Below are 19,869 nucleotides of genomic sequence, written 5' to 3'. Positions count from 1 at the left end.
GAATTACCCGTGTGTTCATCTTCTGGTCACTATGGAAATTTTCTTACCTGTAAATCACCCATAATTTACCAAGGAATAACCTTTCTGAGAAGTGTTGTGCTTGCTGCTTACCAAGATCTGGGGATATAGTTTAGTCACAAGACTTCTCATCTAAGGTAGGAAGCTTATTCCTTTGAACAGAAATCATGGACAGTGGGGAGGAGCTAAAGTCATAGGTTTGTTTGTGATAAGTAGATTTTTATATATGTAAAACAATAAAAGTAGTCAGCCAGGGCAGGGTAAGAATGCCCAGACGAAGGCTGGATAATGGGGATCCACAGGGTACCCAGAATTTACAACAATTTACCAACTATTTAAAAGTAACTAGAAGAAATATGAAGTTTCTACCACAATGGGAAGCTAAGTACCCTGACATGCTGTACTCTCAAAACATGTACAACAATGGTAGCACTTAAACTTTTTATGGGGAAGGATTGAGCTGTAGTTCAGTGCTAGAGTACTTGCCTAGCGTCGAAGAAAGCAAAGGGGAGGGGGGAGAATTGCCTTTTAGAATGGCCTTTGGGGTAAGAGTCTTAGGGCTTGGGGAGCAAAGAGAGAAAAGAGCCACTGCGCAGGGAGATGCAAATGATGTAGCACTGTGGGAAAGGGTGCTCTTTGGGATCTGGGAGGTGTTGTGCTGGAGGAAAATTCTCACATAGCAAAATGCATCTGCTGGAGTAAACAAACTCATGGTTTGAATGAGGGACTTCCTAGGGCCTTGAATATCTTTGTGGATTGTTTCTTGCCAAGAACTGTCTGACTTTGAACTATGGAATCTTATTTTTTCAATGACTTACTGTTTCTTACTTGGCAAAGACAGAGGCTGAGGAATCAAGAACTGGGCTCTGGGTCTGGCTTTGCAACTTCCTTCCTTATAAGAGCCAAAGCTCAGAAAATAGCAGGCAACTCATTTGCATCCCAGTCTATCCAAAATGATTTGGTACCTTACCTACATCAGAGAGCACCCGGATACAGCTCTCTACGGAGGCTTTTTGGCTCGGCATTAACCAGTTGCAGTGGTAAACTCTGAATACACCTTGCAGGAGTTGCACAAAGACAGGCTGGCGGGTCTGTAAGAAAGAAAGGCAAGGTGAAGAAGATTGGAGAGAACACTGGCAACCTGATTAGAAACAGATGCCGTCTTGAATCTTCCACAAGCTGCTGGGATGATTTCAGAAGGGTAAGGGCCTGGGTTCCAGAGTATGTTTGCTATAGAATCTATGTTAACTGTCCCCTAAAGGCTTAGTCTTCAGCGTGGTACCACTGGAATGAGACAGGACCTAGAAAGATGTCCTTCAGGCTTCGAAAGAATGTCTTGCCAGGGGTGGTACCCTGGCCTCCTCTTTGTTCTTTTTGCTTTCTTGTTATGATCAGTTGAACAGATCAGGCCCATCAGACGCTTCTGCCATGGCATGCTGCCCCATCACACGGCCAGAGCAAAGGCCCATCTGATGCTGGACAGAAACTTCTCAAGGCTTTGGGCAAAATCAGTCTTTTTTTGTTTGTAACTTAATAATCTCAGTTTTTTTTTTTCATTATAGTTACAGAAAGCTGATGAACACAGTGACTAGACGGCGAGAAAAATTGAGGATCATTTTTTGGTTTGCTTGTTTTGTTTTTCAAGACAGAGTTTCTCTGTGTAGCCTTGGCTGTCCTAAACTTGCTTTGTAGACCAGGCTGGCTTCGAACTCACAGAGATTCATCTGCCTCCGCCTCCCTGAGCACTGGGATTAAAGTGTGCATCACTATGCTTGGCTTCAAGAGCATTTTAAAGCAATCAAATAGCATTATCACAAACCGTATATTTATTTTATTTTTCATGTATTTTCAAACAAGATATTATGTAATTAATTCTGATCTCAAGAATCAGCAGTGGACTCAAACTCTCCAGAGCAATAATGTCACCCAGCTATAACTAGCTGAATTACTGAGGTCAGCAATTTCACCTTGGTGTGAGTGTCACCCAGTATGTAAGATGGATCACTGTAACTTAGCCCCAAACTTTCCTTCCAGCACCATGTCCCAAGGACAGAATCCAGATGAGCCTTCAACTCATGATTCCTCTGCCTCAGCATCCAATGGCTGTTATTACAGGCACGTGTCAACATGTTCAGCTGGAACTTGTGTCATTTGTTTGCTTATATGCATTCATGTGTGCCACGGGGAGTTGGTTCTGTCCTTCCAGCATGTGGGTTTTAAGGATCAAACTTAGGCATATTAGGCATGACGGCAAGTGTCTTTACCCACTGATGGCCCTAGAAACTGTATTTTTCATTTACAAAAGTGAGATGCTAAGTGGACGTCAGCAAGAATGCTACCTCCTTTCTTATTTATGGCAATGTCTTTGCCAATACAAAGACAACCCAGTTGTGATGGGTGGTGTCTACAAGTATTCATTTTACACAGACACTGGGAACAAGTAAGTTGTCTTCCACGAGAAGACCTCTCTGCGAATGTCTAAGTTTGTGCTCCCTCTGAAGGAAGAGAATGCATACAGCTACTAAATCAGATACTGATGTTCTGAATGCCTTTTAAAATGGTGACTTCCATCTCGACCTAAATGACAGCTTTGGACCTACGAGGCAAAGGTGATTGCTTCTGATGAGCTGCACCAGGGTCATCTGTTTGGGGCAGATGACTCACATTCAGCTTCACTAAAGACCAGTAAACGGAGTAAAGAAAAAATTAGTGAGAATCCGAAAGGGATTCCTGTGGTGAAAGAAAAACAAAGAAAAGTACTGGAGGAAGAGAGTCCATTTTAAGAAAATGAAACAGAGTAATAGAGAATTCAGTCTCCTCTGTAAATGTGGTTCACGTATCTTCCCTTTCTTAAGTGTATAATACAAGCCAGACATGTCATGCATGACCTCATTTGGGCCTGGATGATAATTACGTGACGTGGAAGCTACCTTCAGGCTACAATGAAAGACAAAGGCTAGGGAAGGAGAAAATGATCCAAAAGAGCTGAGAGAGGCCAGCAGGGAGGACACTGAGTCAGCCTGTTCTCCCCATTCAGTTCACCCGGGACCGGAATCTTCAGGAAGTACATCCTCCCCTGTATTCCTGGCCATGTAGTAGTAAGATACATTACTCATAGAGGTCAAGGGTGCAGGGACCCAGAGAAATTGGCCAAAAAAACCTAGAATCAGTTCCTAAATTTGGTGGCTGCTTCTTAGCTCCTGAGTTTACAAAGGGACCCACTCGAAACAGCTATTGGTTCTGAGTGCTTCCCCCTGGCCAGGCCCTTTGCTAAGTACTTTACAAATATCTCACTTAGCCTCAACATGACACTGAAGAAGGAAGTGGCATCATTGTAAATGCTGAACTTGGGATGAGAACTCTACAGTCTAACCCACTGAGAAGTGCCCCATGCATTAGTCAGTCAGTTCCCCTGAACCAGTGTCTGATACCTGGGGATTTAAAGAATGAACAAGTGGGTTCCCAGTAGCTACTTCCTAACTGCCAAATGTAACAGTCAATGTGGTGACATCAGCTCACTTGACTTCTTGGCCAAAATGACAGGGCTATTCCTATACTTGGTACATTGATTGTATAATCAAATTCAATACAGGGACCACAGGATACATATGATTGCAGAGTTGTCCACAAGGGGGCACTACTGGAAAGTGATGGACCCTTTGATAGGCAAGGCCTTGTGGAAGGGACAGTGGGATAGTGGCTCTTCCTTTGCTTTCCTTCTTCCCTCTGCCCACCTCTCTTTCTGCCTCCAGTCCAATTCATTTTGTAGCTATATAAAATTCCATTTTTCCTTGCTAGAATAGAGCTGAAGCCGGTGCCTTATTGTAATGTGAAACTAGTTTAGATACCCATCAGCCCTCTTCCTAGGTCCTGTAGTCCTGCTTGGTTCTGAATCCTACCCTGTCTGCATCTACCTCTGGCCTCTCTCCCCTCCTCCCTTAAATCATTCATGCTCTCTCCGGGCCTCCTGAAGTCCCCCTTTCACTGCTGTGGCTAAGACTTTAGTCTATTTTTAATCTTTGGTCATTACCAAATGTCTCAGAATTGAAGCGTTCATTTAAAAAATTGGTAACCAGGTTCCCAACATAAGGCAAGCAACAAAGGACCCAGCAATGTCTGAGAGACATCCTCTACAGACCAATATAGGCTTCCAACTTTGAACCACCTGCTGTGTGCCAGGGACTGGCCTGAATGTTTCAAACAAACATCAACTCTCATTTTCGCAAGAGCACACAAAGTTTGCAACATAGCCTTCTTCTTCATACAAGTAAAGTTCTGAGCCAGGTGTGGTGGCGCCCCTGAGAGGTCACCACAGGCCACACAAGACCCTACTTCCAAAAGAAAGAAAACAAGAAAGTGGGGGCCAAGGGTAAAGGAGAGAGGAAGACACTGGAAATTCAGTGACCTCTCCACGTTAACAGAGCTTTCATAGGACAGAGCGGAGATTTGAATCCAATCTGTCTTGCTCTGACGCCTCCAGAATTCTCCTCTTCCTCCCTTGCTTCCACATTTTCAAGCTGATTCATGGGCATTTTGCTGGCAGCTAAAATGCGCTACAACTAGTGCCAAGTTCATCGTTTTCGTCCCTGACATGTGAGGAGTGAGGGAGACAGAATTGAGACATGGCTAAAGGAGAAGACATGCCTTACAAAAGAAAAGAATGGGAGGCTACAGGGCCACTGCAGGAGGGTTCCTTAGCAAAGAGTGTTTCAGAAACCCATCAACCACTTCTTCTAAATTAGACTTTGATTTCTAGATACACGTGTGTAACCTATGCCTTACGAGGGACTCAGAACATTTATCATTTGGAGATTTACTTCTCTAGAGATTCCTGCTGATCAGTTTGTTAAATCTGGTCCACGGAAGGAAACGGTAGCAGCCAAGGTGAGAAGCCATAATATAAGCACCATTTAAAGCTTTGTGTGTGTGTGTCTGCCTACAGGTACATCTTTTCAACAGCAGAGATGTGGAAATCAGCATAGCTTAGGAAATCTTAGTAGCTGGTTCTCTCTTTGTACCCTGTAGATACAGTGATTGAACTCAGGTCATCAGACTATGAACAAGTGCCTCAACCTGCTGAGCCATCAGCCAGCCCACAGTACTCATGTTATAGTCTTCAACACTGTTTCGCTATCTCCAGGGGCATTGCCACAGCGATTGTCACTTTGTATTTGTACTACAAGAGAAGCAGGGCTGGGCTCACTAGCCAACCATTGATACTGGTTGGCACTTAGTATCAAAGTACAAGCAGATGCACGTGGCTGCCAATGGGCTCCACTTCCTAAGTATGTACCGTCACTCTCACGTATCCGTGGGTTCTCCAGCTGCAGAATTAATCAAGGACTGAAAATATCGGAAAAGTGATCAGGTCTGTATGGAATTCATCCACATTTCCCCCTACCTTTGCCCCTGAACAATATAGACGACCTACCCCTCACACAGCATGGCTCACGGTCAGTCTTCTAGAGATGACTTAAAGTCTGTGGGAGCACATGCCTAGGGTCTATGCAGTTACCACACCATTTAATATTCAGGACTTAAGCATTTCTTGGTTTTGGTATGTGAGGACAGGGGAGGTCCCAGAACCAATCCCTATAGATACTATGGTCAACTGCACTTCTGTTCCCAAGAACCCCTGACAGAGCAGCCTTCCATTCTAAACTTGCAGAAGGGCTCATTTACAGCTCACTGCACACTGCCAGGACCTGGACCACAGATGCCCACATGAAAACCCTATCGAGAGGGGAATTTCTCACCTGCAGAGTAGTACTCTGGTCTGAGAAGGGAGAGCTGAAGAAGGTAGTAACGATGCTCATCACGATTTCCGTGACGTACTTCTCCAGAATCGAGTCTGCATGCTTCCTGTCACTTGTGTTATTACAGGCCTAGAAAAGAAAATGGCTGCATGCTGGAAATGTAGGTGCTGGACACACAAACTTGCTATACAATATCAAGAAATCCATCACCTTTCTCACTGATCACCAATCACAGGGCAAAGGTTAAGATCTGCAGGCCAGTATTTATTCCAGAATGAAGATCATTAGAGCAGATAGATAGATAGATAGATAGATAGATAGATAGATAGATAGATAGATAGATAGATGGAGGAAGAGAGACAGAGAGAGATTCTGCATTGTGAAAAACGAAAAGAAAACTCAGCTTGGGTAGCATGACATAACACAAAAGAATAAACTGGTAAGAAGTGCCACAGCCATTCACCCAACTTCCTGCCCGTACCCATCAAGTCTGAAATCTTAGAGAGCAGCAAGTGGGACTGGGAGAATTCAATTTCCCTTAAGGATAAACTGCCCCCAGATAAGTTATCTGTCTGCTCTCTGTCATCCACATAATGAAATAAGCCAAATGTACCTGGAGGCCCTATGCTCTTTATTTCAATTAAAATTTTACTGAATTACACAGTTTGGGATAGGAGGCCATAGCCTAAAACAGATGACAGACAAACACATCATATCCACACATCCATGTACACACACATACACACACACGAAAGCCTCACCCTGCAGATGTCCACGAGGAAATTCTCAAACAATTTCCACATGTGATTGCTTGTGTAAATCTCCTTCATTTCCACCTCAGTATCCACATAGCAGTGATTGAGGAAGTTAATGTAAGCAATCTTAACCTGAAGGCAGAAAGCAGCTTTTGTGAAAATCCAGCTCTGTCCACGAGGAGCCCACAAGCCCCAGCCTCCTCACACTGAGACGGGGTATACAGGGTCATTCCCTTTGCCCTGTCAGCTTTCATTCCTGCGGCCTTTTGATTTTCCAAATTCATGATTATAAAATTAATTTTTTTTTTAGGGAAAAAACATGTTTATGGTCTCGGGGTAAGCTTTGGTGAAAGACTCTGCCCAGATGAGAGGCTCACGTTCCGCTGCTTTTGTTCATAGGAAGGCTTGGCCTGGGAGATGTTTGCAGTGAGTAAACCATGGAAGACATGACCTATGTCCACACAAAGCATGAATATAAGTGTCCACAGCAGTACCCTTTTAATGGTCAACAAGTGGACACAGCACAAAACTACATCAGTGACAGCTGGAGAAACAAAATGTGGTATTTGGACATAAGGAAGTATTACTTGGCAAGGATGAAGGAGCAATTCATGAAAAAAAACAAAAAACAAAAACAAACAAACAACGTACAAGTTGTGAAAACTATGCTAAGCGCAATAATCCAGCCAGAACAAGACACGCATGTGCGATTTCATTTATACTGAATGACCACAAGAGTCAGAGGAAAATTGATGAGTATCTATGTGACGGGGACCTGGAAAGAAACAGGGTTAGTCTGGGGTTTCTTTTCAGATATACAGATGATGATGGAGACTACACCACAACTCTGTGCCTACATCTACAGATTCGTACAGTTTAAATGAGAGCATCATGTGGTATGTAAATAGAAAATTAACTGAGCACCAGGAGATATCACTCTACAATGAGCCAGTTGAAATAACAAGTGTTAACAGGACTGTGGCGCAATGACAGCTCTGGAGGGAGGAGGATGTCAAAGAGAGCAAGTCTTCTAAATGAATTAGACATTACCATGATGACGTGTAGAAATGTGTCCCCTATGGTCCAGCACTAGGAAGTGGAAACAACCTAAATGTCCTTAAACTGGTGAATGAATGATAAAAAATGTGGTATATATACACAATAGAATTCTAGTCAGCTGTTAAAAAAAATGAGATCATGAAATTTTCAGGTAAATGGATAGAACTAAAAAATATTAGATTGAGATAATAGACTCAGGAAGATAAGCACCATGTTTTTTTCTCATTTGTGAGGCGCAAATCTTTAGATGTGAGTATAGAGCCTTGATTAATCACAGACACCAGGGGACAGAACACTCAAGTGGGACATAGTAAGACACAGCTGCTGTGCTAAGAGAAATGGGAAAGTGGGTGAAGAGATTCACTTCTTTGTCTGCTTGACATAAATTTTTATGGTGTATCTCTGCATGGCCTGGTACTTACTATTTAGCCCAGGCTAGCCTTGAATCCATAGCAATCCTCTTGCCCTAGCCTCCTGAGTGCTGGCATAATTAACTGGCATATGCCAACATACCCAGCTTTGCAGGTACTCTTTGAGGGAAGTGAAATAATAGGGCATTTTTATTTCCCACAGTCACCTGTAGTTGCCCGATTTTGTATACTGGGCAATCATTAGTTCTGTCCTAAGGGTTTTTGCTTGAAAGGATTAGCTTTGCAGGTGAAGCTATCTCAGCCCCATGTTAGCCCAGTTCTAGGCAGTTCATGCAGGGAACATTCTCTCTGAGTTGAATTTGTTCCACAGCGCTGGGGCTTTCATCTCACTCTTTACAAGGAAGCAGACAATCACTTTCCTCATGTTCTTTTCACACAAAATGAATATCCAGGAAAGCACGTCCCAGTGATGTGGAATCTTTCTGCAACATGAACTGTAGGGTCTCAAACCCAAGGGCTTACCAGGCTGGCGGCCATGTCTCCACCCAGCCACAGCCCCACCTGCTGCACAGAGACTGGGAGAAGGGTGCTCTTAGTGCTGAGCTGCTCACCTCAGGGATGCAGTCTTCGTGAGTGACCACACGAACGATGTCATCAAGCGGGAGCAAGGAGTTGCACTTGATCTCTGTGTACACGTTCTTGCCCTCTGTGCACACGGCCAAGAGCTCCACCAGATGGATGTGGTACATGAGAGGGCTGTTCTCATCCATCCGATCACGCTCAGACCGCATCATTTGGATTAGAGTCTGGAAAGAGGCTCTGTCGTTGTAGAACACCAGGACGTCCTCTCCAGAGTTGACAAGCTACACAGAGAAGAGTGCTCATTGGTGTTGCCACCTCGCAGGAGTGAGGCAGCCTTACAAAACTACATGTGGAGGAAGAGAGACTTACTTCCCCCCAAGCAAGTTGTGTCTGTGTCATTAAACTCATCTAGATCCCACTTGGCTGACCAACCAAAATTTCTTACCAGCATCACGTGAATCCAAGGATGCAGGCATAACCATGGTGACCCTACCAAACCTGCTGGGGAAGACCAGTCTGCACATCTGAACATTAAATGAAGACACAGACTGCTGGCTTGCACTGTCTTCCAGAATGTGGCCCCTAATGAATCTATTTTAATATACATCAATTTTAGCACTCCATGAATTAAAAGAGTTTCTTAAAAGGCTGGCACAGGATTCCAAATAACCTCGGCCAATACTATTTAATCACTGCCAGTGTATCCTCAACTCAGTAGCTGCAGGACTTTGGGTGGGGGTAGGTGGGCTGCTAGGGATTGTGCCTAGTCAAGTGCTCTGCTGGTCAAGTGCTGGTTAAGTGCTCTGCCACTGAGTTGTGTTCCCCAGTGGTCTGTTTGTTTATTAACAACTAACCTTCATGAGTTCCAGTCAAGGGGCTAGATCTCAAGACAAATACTTTTGCTAGGTTACCTAACCTCTTCGTGCCTCAGTTTGGTTCTAAATAAAAATGGGGACAAACTGTGACCTCTGACTCAAGAGTTTTGCTGTGTAGAATAAATAATCAGATAGAAATGTCTCAGAACAACATGCAGACGACTGTACGCTTCAAGTGAATGTTATTACTGTTGTTGTCATTTCCTCATTTAATCCACACAGTAAGTGAAACCACTCACTTAACAGAAATGCTCAGAAGTCTTGAGATGTCAAGACATGAATGCCAATACACCCAAGCCAGCGAACAATTCAACTGGCATTTGTACTCTAAGCTGAGCCAACTCTATGGCCCTGGAGCCACAGATGTAGATGGCATAGAAAATCCAAGTGCAGAGTGAGTTTACTCAACCTCTATGGAAGCCATCATCATATTTGCAGGGTGAGCCTTCCTAATCAAAGGCAATATTCATGGCTCAGAGCCAACTTCTGCAAAGACCCAAATGAAGCTTTTGCCTCTGTCCGGAAGACCAGATGCTTCTCATAAAACATTAAATCGAAACTATTCAAGCTAATTAATTAGGTGAATAATTAAATAACAAGTCATAATTAGTGAAGAGAAAGCTGTTTAGGCTTACTGGTCTCATTCACATTTCATCTCCACAAAGAAGTTGGTCTGTCATTCCTCTGCCTTTTCTCTGTCTGAAGTTCAAGCCAGTTTGCTTGAACTTCCAAGAAATAGCTTTACTGCTACAAAGAATCAGACCAGACTCTTGCCTAAGCCACGAATGTGAAACTACACCCATGTACAAGGAGATCCTTCCCTTCCATACGGCTCCTCAAGAGGGTGCCAGAGCACACAGATAAGGCTAACAAGTTTCTACAGAACACCAGATGCAAGCACGCGGTCGTCACCTCGGCCATGACCATGTCTTGGCACTTTTTAATAAATTTGCCTTCTGCCTTGACAATCGTCTGGAGAAACTTGATGTACTGGACATTCCGACCGTGGGTCTCTATGCAATGCACGAAGTGCTGGACCACTCTCTCGTTGATCTCACTACACAGCTGGAAGTTGTTCATGAAGATGTGCTGCATGGTCACTGCCTCCAGGATCTGGCGCAAGACAAGGACCAAGCACAAGGATATGGTCAGACAGAGGCCAGAGAAGGCTACTCAAGCCCAGAAGCACTCCTACATTTGAGCGCGCTTCTCATTTCTTGCTTCACACTACCCCGTTAGCCAGCAAACTTCTTGTTTTCACGAAATACTGTCATGTAGCTTTTGATAAGGTAATCTGTGTGTTTTGCAATGTACTTTACAGTTTAGTGCAGCTGTGCTAGATTTATATGTATAAATGTTTTGTGTGTATGTATGCACACCTCATGTCTCGTGTGTAACTGGTGTGTGCATAAGTCAGAAGAGGGTGTCAGATCCTCTGGAATTGGAGTTCTGAGTGGTTGTGAGCCACCACGTGATTGCTCGGAACTGAACCCTAGTCCTCTGTAAGAGCAATGTATGATCTTAACCACTGAGCCATCTCTCCTGTCCAATACAGCTATTCTACATCCCTGTCAACACAGGCTTTTATTTTAGTCAAGGTCTTACTGGCCAGTTTACATTTGTCTGATAACTCATCATGGTGTGAAGACCTTGTCTCATCAACTGGCTGGGTCCATCCACTTTAAACCCACTGTTTTTGTTTTGTTTTTTGGTTTTTGTTTTGTTTTTTTAAGAAAGGCGATTTTTCATTTCCCTGACTGACTTCTTTAAAACAAATGTTATAAAGTTGTTGGGTATTAATTATTTCTTGATCACATGTAATGCAAATGTCTCTCCCACTCTGTGGCTTGCTTTTGGCTGTTTTTAATGATGGCATCTTGGGCACAGAAGCTGGCTTTAATAAGGTTCCATTAATTGCTCTTTTCCTTTATAATTAGTGTCCTTTTTGCACATTGTAATGTGACTTGCCAGAATCATGAAGGCACCCCATGGTATGTTCTAGGAAGTTTGTTCTACAGATTTTAACCAGAGATACTCTTAGGTGCTGAGTTTTATGCTTAGTATAACCTAAGTGCTTCCATTTTCTTATCTTCGACCCCTGTTTTAACTTCACGGAGAGTATTCATGACTAGTACCCAGCAATTCTTTTCACAGAAAGCTCTAATGGCTCTACTGTGTATGTGTATTTGCACAAAGACATCTTCTGCAGTGTTATTTACAAAACTAAAAACTAGACAGTGACTAATTATTCACTAATAAGGAAGGGAACTTTTTCTTTTTGCTTACAACCATGTTATGGAATGCCACTTAGCCAAAGATAGTGAGAAAAAACCCTTATCTCTGATCTACAAAGACATGAGTGATGTGTTAAATGGGGGAAAAAAGTGCAGTATGTAAGATAATGCATGTGAAGGCATCTTAAACAATGTGTCATACTTACTTCCTATATCTAGAAACATCCATTTAGCAAACATAATATACAAATGTTTAACGTGGACATAGTGTATATTTGTCCAAGTACTGAGATGTATTGGTAGTTGTGACACAGTGATGGATGGTATTCGGAAAAGATAGAATTATACATCCTTTGCCCTTCCTCCCTCATTTGTACCCATGGCATCCTAGGCTCACAATACGTTGTATTTATGTTCTGACAGCTGGTCAAAATGGTCCCCTCTGGAATGCATGCTGCACTCTAATACTTCCCAGAATATACAACATCAAAGGATAACGGCTTTCCCATAGCCCTCCCAATACAGATATGCCCGGGGGCTTCTTATCTCACCCCTGGGTTGAGAAACAGGTTTATGTGTTTATGCAGCAAAGCTTGATTCTGCTGGTTGCCTGCACAAAAATTCTGCAAGAATTCATGAGCCAGCCTCATTATCTCCTGCATCTTGGTATCTTCAGCCTGTGTGGGAGGAGAGACAGGAAAAGCACTTATTTGTGAGGCTTCTACTCCATGCTAATACCCTCTACCAAGATGGGACCCAGAGGTGTGTGCCCAAGGCACTGTGGGTAGAGCAAGGGGCTTGCACGACATGCTAAGAAGCATTTAAGGCAGTAAAAGCAGAATGAGACTCTCCAAAGCAGAAATCACATCCTATTGGATCCTACCGAGGCAGAAGACTATGAACAAGAAATAAAGACCTTTGTCTGCTTTGCTCAGACTAACATGGACATGGAATTCCTAGCTGTATGAGCCAGAACAAGTTACTCCAATACTCTTGTATCTCTATTTCCTCATCTGGAAGTGGAGATTTTAATTTTTTCTTTCTTTCTTCCTTCCCCCCCCCTTTTTGTTTGGTTTTCAAGACAGGGTTTCTCTGTGTAACAGCCCTGGCCATCTCTTTGTATACCAGGCTGGCCTCAAACTCAGAGATCTGCCTTTCTCTGCCTCCCAAGTACTGGAATTAAAGGCATGTGCCACCATGCCCAACTGGAACTGGAGATTTTAAAAAGTGCATATGTTGTATAGCAAATGAGGGTGAAGTGAGAAAGTCCACATGGTGTGTTTAGGCAGTCATTGCTTAGTACAAAATCAGCTATCAGTTCTGGCTTGAACTGAGGTCACCAAACTTAAAGAGCAAGGAAAAACATTTTTTTTTTAGGATTAGTGAGTCAAGAAGCCAAACCTAAAACACTGCAGGTACTTATGTAACTACCTGGAAATGCAACAGCTATTCTTAGCTGACATGCTGGGCAAAAACAAGCAGTGGGTTGGAACCTGCCCATATTTATAGCTTGTCAATTCTGTCCTTAAAAATAACTCTGGGAGAAGATAGGACATACCATAGGAGCAAGAGACACAAGGACTATGAGCAACCAGCTCTGGTAATCAAATAAAACTGGAGAAAGTCTTTGGAGGAGGGAGTCGGTACTATGCATACCTCTACTTTGTGGGCAAAAGATCTAGATGTAAGAAATCAGAAGACCCAGAACAGAAAGATACTGCTGCTTGGGTGTGGCACCTTAAAAGTCCTCCATTCCTTCTACTAGAAACAGGAATCCATAAGCTCAGGGTAGTAAAGAGCTTCTGGAATTTGATGGGCATTTTCATAATGTGGGCAGGCTTGGAAGACACTGTGATACAAGATGTTACCTGATGACATTGTTCTCACAAACTGGGATATTTGTCTATCCCACAGTGAGTGAGCAAACACACACTCACAGACAGAGAGAAACAGAGAGAAAAAGAAAGTTCTGCCTTAGAGGCACCAACTCCAGATCAATCTGGCTATACAAACTTTAATGCTGCTCTCTGAATGGCTATCAAAAACCAAAGACCAAGCTGTGACCATAAAATCATCCCCCCATACTACATACTGGGACAGTGTGGATGGCATGCACACCTGCATTAGCTCCCAGTTACCTACGTGTCAGAACCTCCCAGAAGGATTCAGCTCGGGCTTTCCTGGTGACTGAAAAAGACACAGCACACCCGACTCAGAACTTCTCCATGCCTGAGAAGGGAGCTTCTATGTAAGGGGCTATCTGGAATGTAAAGTAGCAGACCCAGACTCCATAGGGGAACAGAGCTGGCCCTGACCCCACAGATGTGCCATCCTGAACCTTCCTAGCCACAATGTCCTCACTCAAAGCAGAGATGATGGTACCACTGTCTCATCAGCATGTCCAAAGGACAACAGGAGCTAGCAGCACAAGGAGTTCAGCATGGTGCGGGGCAAGCGACAGTCGCTCAGCACTGAGCTTTCCTTAAGAGATGCTTCATCAGTGGGTCAGCCTCTATGATCGTTATGGAGTGCTCAGCTCTCCAGTCATGCCAAACTTCTCTATGCCTCAGTTTCCCAATATGTCAAGTGGGTAAACCAGAAAGCCTCACTGCTATTGCAAGGTCTGAATGAATATTTTCCCAAGAGTCTTGTCTGTCTCTAGAGAAAGTGAGTAGTTATGTTCCTGTCTGTGCTGTGCTGTTCCTTGTCAACAAAATTCAGACTTGTCTAAAGAAAGAGAAATTGAACTGAGGAATCGCCTCTACCAGATTGGCTGGTGGGCAAGTCTGCAGGGGCATTTTCTTGATAGATGACTGATTTGGGAGAGCACAGCCTACCATAGATAGTGCAGTCCTTGGGCAGGTAGACCTGAGTTGTACTAAAACACAAGCCAAGCAAGCCATGGGAAGAGAGCCAGTAGGCAGCATTCTTTCATAGTCTTGCATTGGCTCCTGCCCCGAGTTCTTGCCTTACCTCAGTGGTGGGCTGTGACCTGATAGTTGTACATGCAATAAACCCTTTCTTCCCCCAAGATGCCTTTGATCATGGTGTTTATCACAGTACTAGAAACCAAACTATGCCTTCTAAAATACAACCTCCTGGAAGGAAACAACCAGAAAAACAAACAAACAAACACAAACATTGGGGCAAGGGAGGGGGGGTTGAAGGGACTTGTTCCAAACACATACTCAGATGATAGGACATTGCCAAGGACTAGAGTAATCAAGTCCCACGTTCCACGTGACTTCAACAGCACGGAGCGATTACCCTGTTTTAATCTTGCTGCAGACAAGGGTGAACAGCACCAGCTAACACGCTCACACGTAAGCTCTGGTGCAGACTTAGTGGTCCCCGTCTAGCAAGGGCTGGGAGCGACTGCAGAACAAGACCTTTTTTTCTTTATAGACTATAAACATTGGAGGTGATACAAGGAGGTCTGTCTCACATAAATCACCCGGACTTGCGTTAGGTCACCAGTGGGTCTTTGCCCACTACATCCAGTAGTAACGTGTCTGGGGAACAGGGAGACCCAACCTGCCCTGGAGAGCAGTGAACTGAGCGTAAGTCCTCCTCACCTTCTCGTAGGGGATCTGCAGTAGCTCCAGCACCACAGCATGCGCACCCATGTTCCTCAGCAGCCGCTGCTGCTGCTTCCTGCTCTTCCTCACTGAGGCGCTCTCTTGCACGCAGAGCTTGCTAAGTCGAATCAAAATCTGAGAGAAAGAAATTGACCTCAGGAAACCAGGAGCCCCAGTGTGGGGAGGGACCCGGTGGGGAGGGGTTACGACTCATTCACAACTCAGGACAGGGTATTCCTCCAGTGTGTAGTATCCATGCTGAATGCATGAAGTCTAATCTATGTGAGAAAAACATGTCATACAGAATAAGTGTGGCACATCGAGGTCTCAACAGCCAGTGAGATGGAGTCATGAGTCACTTAAGTGATCTGGCCAGAAACAGCTGCCCAGATCTTAGGAGGGATTTGCTGGGGTAAAAACACAAAGGTTCCAACCCAGAACTACTATATGCAGAGATTTCTAAAGCTGATATAAACCCTTGTATAAATGAATCTTTAACCTGTGTCAAACCCTAAGAATCATGTAGTCCCTATTTAAAAACTTGTCTACAAAGGGTGAAGGGCTGAAAAGACTCAGTTACTACATAGCACAGCTAGGTTTTAAACTCACATCTGAGGCTAAAACCTAAGTGTTCAACCTAAGGGTGCTACTTTTTTCCCAGGACAAATTTGACACAAAAAAAATGGGCTTGAGTAGTTGTGCCTTCAACTTGCCGATTGCTGACTAAAGCTCACTAGAGAATGATCAGAACAAAGGTCGGCACGGGCCAGCTCACCTCTTTCACCACTCTGTAGTTGTAGCTGCTGGTGCTTTCGTTCTTTTGTGGTTTGTTATTCCCCTCCTAGGGTCCACAAAACAAAAACAAAGAAAAATATCCACACATGTAAGTAGGTGCCTCCTGTGATCTACTGTTGGGTGAACATCACCCTTTAAGAAATCACATACATTTTGCATTGCCTTTCAACAGTCAGGCTGCCCAGGGCCTTTGGAAGGAGATGGCATGGTCACAGGAGGCCATTCCCTACTGGATCTCTGAGGGACATCTAGTGCTACTTCACTCAAGTAAAGTCTCATTTACATGGTCCAGGATTGCCCAGAAATATATCCAACCTTTGAATTTGTAGCTAACTTCCTAGGAAAAAAGCTGTTACCCTGGCTACTTAGCATCTCTTGATAGCAACCATCCTATCATCTGCATTTGTATCTAAGCCTAGAAATGAACGCTTCCTTGTTTTAAGAAGCAGGAAAGCCACTTGGAAACCCTAACTTGGGCTTTGCCCACCTCAGTTTTCTTATGCTCATTTTCACCAGAAGCACCATCCATGGGCTCATCAGGGCCCTGGCCTTTGTACACCCAGAGCTCGGACTTCTCCACAATGGACCGCAGTTGGTCCAAGTCTTGCTTGATCTGTTTGTAGTTGTCCACATCTTGGCTGGTAACCAGCAGTTGAACCTTAATGAACACAATCCATTAGTTACATAAACCTTAAAACATACACACATACTCGTACAAAGAGACGTGTACACACACAAAATTATAATCTTTTCATTGCTTATGAAACACAACAGCTCTTTTGATACACAGCGGCAATGCTGGCCCACAGGAAGTACCTGTTTGAAGGCCTGAAGAACCTCCTGCCTCTGGCTAAAGTGCCGAAAGAGGAGTTGCAGGGCTCCAGACACCAGGGGAGGGTAGTCATGCATTGTCAAGTGGAGCAGGACCCTAAGGAAGGTCCTGCCACCATGATCATCCAAGTCCAGTGGTGTGTTCTCCTCACTACAGGAACACAGGGAAGAACAGACCAAGTTAATCACAGGCCCAGGGTCACGTACATGAGCCCTGACAGAGCTGAACTGGAATTCAACTACTACCCCATGCACCGGGACCTCACTTTTCATCAGCTTCCTTTACAAGCAAAAGATGGTTGACTTTGGCTACATTGTGAGAAGAAGAAATAAGGAGGATGTTATAACTATATATTTAAACCAAAGTCCTTACCTTCCTAAGCTAACAGGACTGACATGACAAGATTCATGACACCTAACTTACAGTGTTTTTCATCTGTGTTCCAAAATCTACAATGAATGTGCGTCTCTCAAGCTTTCTGTTTAAAATGCTGTAGCTCAGCACTTACTAAATCATCTGCAATGAAAAACCAGCTTTAAAAATGTCTAGGCTGCAGCGCTTAGGCATCATGAAGTATACCAAGCCCGCTCACCATGCACTTTGACGTTGGGCAGAGTCAAGCAATGACTCTCTGTTCTGCATGTGTGTCGTACAGGTCTATTCTACATGGTTTGGTACCATGACTCCTACTTTGAAGGGTTGGAATGAGCCAACAGAACTCGGTGCTCTAAGTGAGGATGAGCCAAAATATTTATCAGGGTTTGCTTCAATATCTATAATCATTTTTGCATTGTTTACATAACGAAAATCAAGAAACACACAGTGGATTGAATGGCAAATTCCTTCACAACTGATCACCACCGGCCAATTACTATGTTAGCACTTATGCTGTGTTTACCACTGAATGAATGACAAGAGGTAAGACCGTCATGGTTGCAGGCTAACAAGAAAAGTACAGTGAGGACCATACACCTAGAGGTGGCATGATGGTTTCACTGATGCACAAGGTGAGGTAAATGGCTGGAGAGCTCAGTTGGCACATGGTATGAAGTGTCATAATTGCGAACTCAAGATATTGCAAACACGTATGTCTCAAATTTCGTATTTTTTATACTAAGCACTGAGGCAGACTGCTAATAGTCACAATTCTTAGTAAACTGAGCCTTTATACATCCTTATGTAGTCCCCTTTATTACTGAGACTAGCCTTGGCCAACAAAACATTAGCAAGCACAGTGTAAGCAGGCCTGTAATTAGTACTTGCTCACTTGTCTTCTTGGAACATTTGTTCTAGGAATCAACCATTGTTCCGTAAGGAAGCATAAATTAACTGTGTGGAACAAGGCTGACACCTCGGCTTAAACATATTCCTTTAGAGGCGCCGTAAATATAAGAAAGTAGACAGGGTGTGCCATTCTCAGCTACTATATCACAACACTTGCACAGTTGATTCAACAGTGACTTGAACTGCTTAGTAGAGTCCCAGTCAACCCAGAGAACCCTGAGAAATACTTGATGTTCAAATTCTTAAGACTTTTGCAGATGTGTGTTATTAAGCAATAAATAATCAAACCACCAAGAATGCTAGTTATAATCACCGCACACACACACAGGGCATTTATTCTTGCAGATATGTGTTTATAGTAATAATGCTTTATGTTAAAACTATGGCCTATGATGTTAAGAGGGGTTCACAAAGGAATTAATAAAAGATACATGGTGGGATTTTCTCTTTTATTTTTGCTGTCATTGCTGCACAGCGTGGCTGTCAGCAGACAAAGTCAATGACCTCAGAAACCTCTCTCGGATTTGAACACCCTCTCTCTACTCTTTTGACCCACACCATTTAAAAATAATCATGAATAATAAGCATATTAAGACATCTTCTTAAATCTTTCCTGTCCTGGGCAGAAAACAAATACACACACTCTGTGCACCACCTAAGTTCTGCAACTCAGTAGCTCCGAGCAGAACAAAAACCAGAACCTGAAGACTAAATAGTTAGTGGTGTGCTCAAGAAAAAGAACCCTGTGAGAATTATAAAAGAGCTGCCTTCCTCACTCTACAACTACCACATAACAGACAATGAAAGCACACTTTCCTTCCTCCAAAGATGCCTTCTGCTTGTTCTTCAATGTGTTCAAAGTCAAGAGCACCTGAAAAGTGAGAGAACAGAAAGTTAGATACAACAAAGACTGAAAACCTGCTTCTGGTGGGCTTGTTGTAACGTGCTTCAAGAGTAATACTCAAATCTGCCAGAATCATGACCTACAAAGCTATGGAGCCAGACTGGCCCAGATGACCATCACACCTGTCATTTTTTCTTGCTAAAAGAGAGTGATGGCCCCACTCCAAAAAACATGTGGGTGGGCTGGGTATCACGGCAACTACTGTCTTTCCCTTAGCCTTCTCCATTATCGTATGGCCGAGTAGAACTTCAAATACAAAACAAAAGCTGCTAATGGCCAATCAAGTTTCTTGGTAAATGCTTTTGGCATTATGTTGCTTTGGGATTGCTTTATAGGTAACCGCAAAACTGTAACCTTCAGTAATCTTCAGTCCCTAACAGTCTACTCCCCAAGAAGCAATGGAGTTTTCTGTTTGTTATTTTCCCCAATAAGCTCTCGAATTAAAATAGAGCAATCCTCAACAGCAGTCATATTTCACCCTTCTTCTGGAAGATACTGTTTGATCTCCCAGCAGCATTACAGCCAGGTCCCATTCTATGACTGTAATTCCATGCTGGCATCACTAACCTGGTACATTACTTGGCCCTTCTTGGCTGCTGTTTCCGGAGGATGTTTCTGATGACTGGGAATTGCTTTCATCAAACTCCCGCTTAAATATACACAGGAGGCAGGAGATCCTATAATCCAATCTCACATTCAAAATAAACTAAGGATTCAAGCAGAAATGGAAACACTTTGGTTACATTAACATAACCATCTTTAACACTTTGCCAAGCCACTGCACTCTGGCAGAGCGTGGTATCAGCTGCATCAATTACCTTAAACA

General features: G+C 43.6%; 1 protein-coding gene across 1 annotated transcript in view; it reads right to left on the bottom strand.

Moving 5' to 3' along the window:
• Itpr1 (inositol 1,4,5-trisphosphate receptor type 1) overlaps positions 1 to 19,869 on the bottom strand; it is a 324,501-nt gene that overhangs the window by 134,014 nt on the left and 170,618 nt on the right. The window contains exons 25-36 of the mRNA XM_060383882.1: positions 19,611 to 19,749; positions 18,952 to 19,010; positions 16,840 to 17,001; positions 16,511 to 16,681; positions 16,004 to 16,069; positions 15,226 to 15,363; positions 12,202 to 12,327; positions 10,329 to 10,529; positions 8,571 to 8,822; positions 6,536 to 6,661; positions 5,775 to 5,903; positions 989 to 1,109 (exon numbers count right to left, since the gene is read on the bottom strand). Coding sequence (XP_060239865.1) covers positions 989 to 1,109; positions 5,775 to 5,903; positions 6,536 to 6,661; positions 8,571 to 8,822; positions 10,329 to 10,529; positions 12,202 to 12,327; positions 15,226 to 15,363; positions 16,004 to 16,069; positions 16,511 to 16,681; positions 16,840 to 17,001; positions 18,952 to 19,010; positions 19,611 to 19,749 — 1,690 coding nt within the window. The remainder of the gene's footprint in view (positions 1 to 988; positions 1,110 to 5,774; positions 5,904 to 6,535; positions 6,662 to 8,570; positions 8,823 to 10,328; positions 10,530 to 12,201; positions 12,328 to 15,225; positions 15,364 to 16,003; positions 16,070 to 16,510; positions 16,682 to 16,839; positions 17,002 to 18,951; positions 19,011 to 19,610; positions 19,750 to 19,869) is intronic.

This window comes from Meriones unguiculatus, chromosome 5, assembly GCF_030254825.1.
Source record: "Meriones unguiculatus strain TT.TT164.6M chromosome 5, Bangor_MerUng_6.1, whole genome shotgun sequence".
NCBI classification, from domain to species: Eukaryota; Metazoa; Chordata; class Mammalia; order Rodentia; family Muridae; genus Meriones; species Meriones unguiculatus.
This window is presented reverse-complemented; position numbering and strand designations above follow the sequence as displayed.